The 10,000-nt window shown below is 40.5% G+C and overlaps 1 protein-coding gene across 1 annotated transcript in view; it reads left to right on the top strand.

The window, feature by feature from the left end:
* The window catches only part of LOC119599246 (DNA repair protein XRCC1-like), a 15,851-nt gene extending 8,805 nt beyond the window's left edge, over window positions 1-7,046 (top strand). The window contains exons 10-13 of the mRNA XM_037948979.1: window positions 164-662; window positions 4,111-4,244; window positions 5,129-5,204; window positions 5,511-7,046. Coding sequence (XP_037804907.1) covers window positions 164-662; window positions 4,111-4,244; window positions 5,129-5,204; window positions 5,511-5,624 — 823 coding nt within the window. The 3' untranslated portion in view covers window positions 5,625-7,046. The remainder of the gene's footprint in view (window positions 1-163; window positions 663-4,110; window positions 4,245-5,128; window positions 5,205-5,510) is intronic.
* Window positions 7,047-10,000: the final 2,954 nt, after the last annotated feature.

Raw genomic sequence — 10,000 nt, forward strand, 5'->3', positions numbered from 1 at the left:
AATATAATAATATTGATATTTTTAATATGGTATTTGTGGTATTACTAATGGTATGGTTCTAATGATGTCATGCCAAATGAATTTTGTGACTAATACTTGGGAATGTCAGCAACTGTAACATGAAATATAGTTTTAATAGGCATTATAAACTCCAATATTACAGAGTACTGGCAAAGAAGAAGACAAGTGAAAGAGAGAAAGAATCAGTGAAACTTCAACGAATGGACTCGGCAGAGAGAAACAAGAATGGAGAGAAGCGGGAGCCAGTTTCAAGAAAAGAAAGAGAAACAGAAAGAGAAGAAGAGGTGGAATGCAGAAGAGAGGAAGAGCAGCAGGTGAAAACAGCCAATGGGAAGCTGCGAGGGGAAGGTGGAGCAAAAAGGGCCAAAATGGAGACCTCGGGGGATGAACCCAAGAAGACGGTCAATGGACGGAAGGAAGGAGCTGGTAAGGAGCAGGAGACGTCATCCTTGTCCGTAGCAGAAGGCTGGGAAAAGCGGAAAGGAGGGAAGCAGGGGGAAAAGGGAGGAAAGACAGTGGAAAGGAAGGAAGTGGAAGCAAATGGCTTTGCAAAAGGGGGCAAGAGAAAGCAGGAGGAAGACGAGGAGGAGGAGGACTATGATGCTGACACAGATGTAGATGAGGACAAAAAGAAGTATCTGGTAAGGGGTCTTTGTTGATTTTTATCTCATGCTGTTTTGTACTGTCTTGATGAGGCTGGATCTTTTTTGATGCTCTATTTGATTGTTATTCTATTTAATACTTCCATTGTTACCATTTTTTATCATTCACTTTTCTGTAAATGGATAAGCTTTGCATACCAGTCAAATGTCCACCGAAGGATGTGAACATGTGAATGGCTTTATTTGGAATGCTAATTTTATTCATAAAACTGATTGCATGGTAACTCTCCTCCCTCTTTCTGTCCATGCATATCACCACTAGACAATAGATCAGTTACTGATTAGATTGGGATAATTAAAGTGTAGGGTAGCTTTTTACATACGATTCATTTACTGTGATGCCTTTGGAGGTGTGTTATACTGTTAATTGTGATGGATCCAAAGAAGACTAGTAAGGATGATATAGTGAGTGTTATTGAATTTCTTAACCCTCTAGATTTAGATGCTTCACTACCTGCATGTAGCCCAAAATATGGGCATTAGGCATACTGGAATAGCCACCTTGATGGGTGTGTGGCTTGTAGGTCTGCTGCACATGAATACATGCGGTTGCAAGGCTCCATGTGTTCCCTTGCAATATTGTTTTCACGTTTTCTGCATAAGCTTCTTTAGCTTTTTACCATTTTCCAGTGTTTATATTTATTTTGTTTGCTTTACCCAGATGTTAATTGACTGTTTTCCTTGCACAGACAGACTCTATATCGTCTCTCTAGGTAATCCAATAACCCAGTGTAATAATAGTAACAATAAGTAACATTTTGTTATTTTGTGTCATTTAAATTTTTTTCTTCATAATATCTAATTTTCTGTAATTCAACCTGCACCACTGGTCATGGCAGGCAGTGATAGGATCCTAAGCATGGAAATATTGTTTTCCCAGGAGCTGGTGCTCTTCCAGTCGTAGCTCATGGATGGTACATTCCATACTCATTAATGGATAGAAATAATGCAAAAGCCCTTGCTAAATGCCCACTGAGTCTCATCACCTTCCAAGAGCTTTGTGCACTAGTAGCAAGTCATTCCCAATACCCCCTCCTCCAGCCGAGATTCTCATGACGGCAAGTTCCCATCATCTTAGCTAACATCCAAGTTTTCCCTTGACTGCATGTTCGTGTCACCCGTCCCCGAAACCAAATTTTTTCCTGTGATGATCAAGTCATCTGGATCGTAGGGGTTAAAGGAGGCTTAAAAACATGGGAAATTGTGAATCAAACTGATGTTGGCCAACAAACAAAGAGGTATGTTTTCAAGTTCGAGGTATCTGAAGGGAGGGACGGCCAAAAGGTCTTTTATAAGATAGGTAGCACCACCTCCATTTAGTCTAGGATCAGGAAATTGAATTTTTCTCTAGAGTATTCCAATGAATGTTTATGTTATAGAACGCCTCATTATCATAAATTAACCTTTGCCGACTGGTGAGTTCCCGATGCGCAAGCCCTCTCTCCCGGGTGGTATTCATAGTGGCCTGGGCCCTGCTGCTGGGGGGCTCATATCGTTACCCTAGCATGCGTGACTGCTCATGCCCAATACCAGCATCCCTTGCCTTTTCTTCGTAATACTAAGAGCCTATGTTGTATTTTCAGTATTATTATTTTCTAAGGTCTCTATTTGCCATATTTTCTGATAAATCAAGACTGTAGGATATTTTTGTTGTTATATAGACTCCATAGTTGATCATTATTCGCTCTATAGTCTGAATAAAATAAGCAGTGTGTGGCATCATGGAGTTGAAACCATAGGTTTTGTTGTATTCTCTTTTGCATTTTTTTCAAGTTATTTTGTAAGCTAAACTTTAGTTTCAACAGGTTTATATTATCACTTCCATATAGATATAATTTTCAGTGTTTTTATAAATTCATGATTTTTTATTTATTTATTTATTTATTTACCAAAATACGTATCGGTATTTTCACGTAGATTTACATCATCACTTCTTGAATACTATATAATATCTCTGGCCAATGTAGTCGATTACCACGTAATTTTTTAGACGCTAACCTCGGAAGCCCGAGAAGCCTTTATGAAATGCATAGTATAGGAAAAATGAGAAAAAGTGTTAAATACTACTTAATCACATTTTCAGTGGCCAAAAAATAATATATTGCTGTAATTGTAACAAAAAAACTCATGGCATGGCCATACATGCCTCCGGAATACGGGACAAGTGCACCATGGCATGTATGTACATGCCACCCGGCAGATAGTCCAGGCATGTCATGGCATGTACGTACATGCCACCTGTCGGCAAAGGGTTAAAAGAGTGGATTTATTATTTTTTTTATTTATTTATTATTATTTTTTATTTATTCATTTATTTTTTTTTACTGCTGGCAACAAGAAAATTATATGATTATTTGTCTAGCCATTTATGGCAACTTTTGGGGGACCTTCATTTGCTAAACACAGTGATGTTATTTAGCTACGCTACTTTTTCACACCTGTTAGTCTGAGTGATGTCTTTTGATAATTGCATCCTTATCCTTTGATAAGTGTTTCCTTATCCTTGATAAGTGTTTCCTTATCTGCTGATGTTTCCTTATCCTTTGATACCATTTCCTTATCTTTTGATAAGTGTTTCCTTTTCCTCTGATAACCGTTTCCTCAGCTTTTGGTGTTTCCTATATCCTTTGTTAAGCATTTCCTTAGCCTTTGAAAAACATTTCCTTGTCCTGTGATCACCATTTCCTTATTCTTTGATAATCATTTCCTTTCCTTATCCTTTGATAAGTGTTTCTTTATCCTCTGATAACCATTTCCTTATCCTTTCATAAGTGTTTCCTTATTTTCTTTGAAGATTGGTAAAGAATTACATGGGGGGGGGGGGAAATCAACTCTATTATTACTTGCAGTAAATGATAGCAAACTGGCATGGCTTCAAGACTAATATGACTTACTTATCATTATCATAATTACTCTTTTAAACAGTGTAAATTGTGGTAGTATAGATATTTAGCCATTTTGAGTTCTGACCCAATGAATAGTCATACGTATGGACATGTAGGAAACAGAGGAAGAGGCAAACCGAAGACAAGACTGAGCGACAATATCAAAGATATTTGCGGGCTGTCGATGGTATAAGTGGAAAGAAAAGCGTAAGATCGAGTTTAGTGGCGAAGGATGGTGGAGAGGTCCACGGCTGCTCAAACATGAGCATACCGTTATTGATTTGATGGACATGTATATGCACATCATTAAGTGTGTATGTATCACACTAGATATGGATATCTGTCAGCTAGCTTGATAGACAAATACATACCTGTCATATAGATACACAGATGCATTTTAAAATTTGTATACACCTTCCATAAATTAATAGATATTTATTGGGTCGGGCCACTCACAATCTTAAGCAAATCAGCCACTTATTATCATTTTTGTCATAATTCTGGTCATTATTAGTCTTCATCCTTTTTCCCTTCTCCCATAGCAACCTCCCGATACCTCAGCCCTGCCCCTCCCCTGCCTGGACGACCACTTCTCTGGCAAGACGTTCTTCATCTACGGCAGGATGGATGAACACACCAAGAAGATGGTTCGCAGATATATCATCGCTTTCAATGGGTGAGTCACTGCGTAGCCAAACTAATGGGTGAGTCACCGCGTAGCCAAACTATTCCACTGGGGCTATATGTCTGAAGTCATTATTTTGTAATAAAATTTATATATATATATATATATATGTGTTTGTGTGTTTGTGTGTTTGTGTGTTTGTGTGTGTGTGTGTGTGTGTGTGTGTGTGTGTGTGGTGTGTGTGTGTGTGTGTGTGTGTGTGAATATATAATATATACATAATTATATATATAATTATATGTATATAATAATTTTGTATCTCTAATAATGTCTATGATTATATATTTATATAATTATGTGTATATAATATATATAATTATATATATGATATATATATATATGTATATATAAATATATATCTATATGTGTGTGTGTGTGTGTGTGTGTGTGTGTGTATGTGTATGTGCATCTCTCTATAAGTATATATATATATATATATATATATATATATATATATATGTATATATATATATATATATATATATATATATATTTACATACAGATATATGTATGTGTATATATACACATATGGATGCATGTATGTATGTATGTATGTATCTGTCTATCTAGATATATACATCTCTATAAATAAATATAAACACACTTTCTCTCTCTCTCTCTCTCTCTCTCTCTCTCTCTCTCTCTCTCTCTCTCTCTCTCTCTCTCTCTCTCTCTATATATATATATATATATATATATATATATATATATATATCTCCCTCCCTCCCTCCCTCCCTCCCTCCCTCCCTCCCTCCCTCCCTCCCTCCTTCTCTATCCTCCTGCATCACATCATCAATCTTCTTTTACACATTTTCTGTTAACTTTTTTCACTTTCTTTCTTTCTTCATATTAAATACTCACTTGTTTTTGACAGGACGCTGGAGGAGTACATGACTGGAGAAGTGCAGTACGTAGTCACCGAGGACGAGTGGGATGAGAACTTTGATGCTGTAAGTGGGACCACAACAGCCTCCTCAGAATTCTTTCTTTTTCTTTCTTTTCTTTTTTACGAGCCTTTTATTTTTATTTCTTTTTCAATTTGGATTCATTCCATTTTACTCATTAAGTGTATCACGAATTGTCACATTCCGCTCATTCTATTTTATCTTATTATATTGATTTTGGTTCTTCGTTACCAATCGTTTCGACTCAAAAGGCGTATTTTGACTCATTTCATTCATTGTTTTTCCTACTCATACAGACTGATTAGCATTCATTTCATTTATGCTGACTCATTCCAACCTTCATCATTTCAGGCCCTGGAGGAGAACTCAAGTCTGCAGTTTGTCAAGCCAACTTGGATATGGCAGTGCAGCGACAGGGCAAAGTTGGTCCCTCATCAGCCGTACCTGGTGGTGCCCAGGGAGTGAGGGAGGCGAAGGCGAAGGCGAAGGCGAAGGCGAAGGGGGAGAAGCATGACAGATACCCAAGCAAGCAAATGAGAGAAAAGAGCAGCTCTGGATAGGAGTAAGGGAGAGAGGGGGGTATATATACACCCAGGAGGAGGAGATGCCTTTTTTTCTTTCTTTATTATTATTTTTTTTTTTTCATTTTTACTTTTCTTTTATTCTTTTGTCTCCCCTCCCTCTCCCTCTCACTTTTTGTTTGCTATTATACCGAAGGAAATTTGTGTACAGTCCATATGATGGATGCACTACATGGGGTATATATTTTGTGATGTAAAAGAGGAAAGGCATGCTCTATCTCCTCCAATCTTTGGTGGACATCTCCTTTTATATATGTGTATATATATGTATGTATCTCTCACACACACACACACACACACACACACACACACACACACACACACACACACACACACACACACACACACACACACACACACACACACACACACACACACACACACACACACACACACACACACACACACACACACACACACACACGTTTTAAATTGAAGTACAATTACCTCCCATTTTGATGGAATGCCTTTGTTTTTATACCTCAAATAGATGAAAAATATTGATATATTACCTTTCAAGATAATGAAGAAGAAAATGAACAAGCAAAGAAGTGTATGAGAAATGAAATAACAAGATGAGTAGAATTAGGGAAAGGCTTATTTTGAGAAAAATGTGAAAAGTTTAAAAAGCAGACACCAAGCATCCTCTTCTCTATCACGTCAGTATATATATATATACACAGGATGATGTAAAAAAAACAAAAAAAAACCAGTGATTTCCCTGTGCTTATGTAGAATGATTTGATTTGTAAAACCTTTTTTGTTTTTCTATATTCTTCAAAGTTATTTCTAGATATTTTTGCACAAGATTTACTCCCAGGGTAGAAGAGGGGTTAGTATTATACCCTATGTTATAATAGAACAATATAGTTATAGTATAATACAGGAACTACGTTTGGATGAGTAGGAGTGAACGTGTGTTGAGTCTGACCTCTCTATATTTTAATTTTGTTCTGTTTTCTTTTCCAGATTGGATATGACTATTTTTCTCCAGGTAATTGCATTAGTTCTTTCAGTTGCTTTCCATATATACAATTTGCTGCAAATATTATAGAGAAAGAGGAATGTGTGTAAGTACATGTACATGAATTTTATTCCTGGGACTTGTATTTGTATCTCTTTCTAAGTAAGGCAACAGTTGTTGACGGCTAAATCATGGCAGATACCAAATCAAATGATGAAAGTGGGAGTTTAAAATGCATACTAAATAGACCATATTCTTTGTTAATGAGATTCCAGATATTTATTACATGTACTGTACAAATTACCAATAAATGATTGAGATTAGAGAAAAAAATGAAAAAAATGTAGTTTATTTCTAATCCTTTTGATGTAAAAAGTTGATATGGATATAAAAATCAAGAAAAAAAGCTAGTAACAGATTATGAAGAAAGATAAAATAGAAATGTGAAACTCCTATATTAAATTATTAATGTTTTAAACAAGTAAATGTGCTAGACATCAGAGGTCATATAGCATACATCATCATCATCATCATCATCATCAAGGGGCTAACGCCGACGGGGGCGCATGGCTGCATCCACCCATCGCTTCCAACCACGAGGGTCCCTCATGGCAAGTCTCCAGGCAGGCCCTCGGCTCATCTCTACTTCCTCGCGACAGGTCTCGTCGAGCTGTCCAAGCCATGACCACCTGGGTCGTCCCACAGGTCTCCTCCACCCAGGGTTGTCTCGCAAAGAGTTGGCAATCCTGGATTATGCAAGTAACAGGTCCTATGCCAGTCTCACGGTGTAACAGTCGGTTGGACACATGGTCCTGCCAACTGTATCTCATGATCTTATGAAGAGATTTGTTACAAAAGGCATCAAGATGAGACTCCAAGGCACTAGATAGCATCCAGATTTTGCTTCCATAGAGCAAAATTGGCAGTATCAAACCCTTGAAGACACATAGCTTGGTCCTTTTGCATAGGTACCGACATGTCCAAATGCTCTTGTTGATCGAGTTCATGGCTCCTGTTGCCAGACCAATCTTTCTAGTGACTTCTTGGTCTAACAGCCCAGAGATATGGACTACACTACCAAGGTATTTAAAGCTGTCTGTGACTTTCAACTTCCTCGCTGCAAGCATGGATCGACTGAACGAGTTCCCCTAACAGGTCTTCAAAGTCCTGAATCTTGGTCTTGGTCCAGGAGACTTTTAGGCCTAAGGGCTTTGTCTCATTGCTAAATTAACAGGAAAGAAATTTGACAGACCCCCACCACACTTTACAGCACTTCCATTATAGGCTTGCTATTAGGCCAATAATCTGCATCAGAATTCCCCTGAGTCTCAGGATCTCCCATAGTGATTCACGATGCACCGAGTCAAATGCTTTCTTGTGGTTGATGTAGGCTGCAAGCTACCCACAACCAAACTCACGACGGTGTGACACAATTACTTGAAGCGCTAGTATTTGGTCTATTGTAGCCTTGCCAGGGGTGAATCCAGACTGCTCTGGTCTCTGATGCCTTAGTAGGTGGTCCAGATCCGTTTCAGAAGAATGTGGGTGAAAACTTTGCCTGGTATTCTGAGTAGTGTAATGCCACAGTAGTTGCTACAATCCCAACGATCCCCTTTTCCCTTCCAGAGAGGGATAACCATGCTCCTCAACAGGTCAAGGGGAATGGTACCAGACTGCCAGATGGCAGTCAAGACTGTATGTAATCCCTGAGCCATAGATTCAGCCCTAGCCTTTTAGAAGTTCAGCAGGGATATCAGATATGCCTGCTGCTTTCCCACTCTTCAGCTTGGAAATCGCCATCCTAACCTCCATTAGGGTAGGAGGTTCCTCGCTGATGGGTGGGTCCAGCACAGGTATTGTGATATCACTTGCATCCAAGCTAATTGTTGCAGGGTCTACCTGTTACAACTGCTCAAAGTACTCAGTCCAGCGTTCACGAACCCCAACATGATCTGAGATGCTCCACTGATCGGACTGCAGTCATCTGCGAGGAGGGCTTAGAATTCAGCTCTCTCAGGGTTTGGTAGGCAGGATGAAGGTCGTTCACCAAGAAATGGCCTTCAACCTCCTCAGCAAGATTCCTGATGAACTGTTCCTTGTCCCTTCTCAGCAGTGTCCGAGCCTTACACACATGGAGCGACGCGAGACCTGATTGCCATTTAGCGAGCCATGCGACATGCTTCAGTGGCCTCCAATGTCTCCAGGGAGATGGAATTCTGCCTTGCCCTCGGGCGAACGCGAATGGACTCCTGGGCTGCTTCAAGTGTTTCACGCTTGAAGAACTCCCACAGAGCAACTGGGTACATCAGGTTGTCAAGTTCTGTGAATTGGTCAGAGACTGCCATGGTGAACCCACGGGCACACTCCTCCCTCAGTCTGTCCAAGTGAAACATCCTAGAGTGGCCACTGGAGGGACGGGGAGTTTTGAAGTGGACCCATAGGGTAGCCACAACTAGCCTATGGTCGGTGCCACAGAACTCGGCACAGATAAGAGTTTGGCATAGAACGCCTCTTTCATATCGAATTTGCAAACATCAGTAGTAGTGTATACAGCAATAAGAGATATGAAGCCAAAGGCATACTTCAGTCTCAATGCCATAACCAGTGTCACCTCAACTATCGAGGGCTGAAGTCGGCTGGAGATGGCTATGGCTACTCCCTGGAGGTGATGACCATCACTGCGGCCCGACCAGCAGTAGGTGTAACCACCCACACTGATCGTCCCGCTGCCAGGTCTTCTCGCCTCCGAGAGGGCAGCCACCTTAACTCCCAGTCGCTCCAACTCCCTTGATAGCAGATAGCACATTTGCTCATCCTGCCGCAAAGACCGGATGTTCCAAACGCCTACCCGGAAAGCTCGCCTGAGGTAAAGCCTCAGGTGATCACTCCGGGTGCACGCCACCTCTGCCGCCGACGTTGCCCCAAATAAATGAGATCGGCGGGCTGTGGGGGCCCCCGTCCGCCTGTGGGGTTCCCGAGGGCTTTGCCCCACAAGCTTCATGGTGGGTTGGTGCCAGCTGGGGCGCAGGCAAGACGAGTAACTCTCGTTCCCATCTGGCGCCCCGACATTTGCCCTCCCAACGGGACCCACAGCTCGCCTTGCTTGCTGGGCTGGAGGGACAGCACCCCTCCCCCCGGCATATCCATTCATAAAGATAGTTGCTGGTGTGTCATCTGAGGGGAGAAGGGCTGGTATGTATATGTATATAAATATGCATATGTGTGTGTGTGTGTGTGTGTGTGTGTGTATGTGTGTGTGTTTAAGGTAACCGTAACACAGTACTGCTACATCATAG

This window comes from Penaeus monodon, chromosome 42 (assembly GCF_015228065.2).
Source record: "Penaeus monodon isolate SGIC_2016 chromosome 42, NSTDA_Pmon_1, whole genome shotgun sequence".
Classification (NCBI taxonomy): domain Eukaryota; kingdom Metazoa; phylum Arthropoda; class Malacostraca; order Decapoda; family Penaeidae; genus Penaeus; species Penaeus monodon.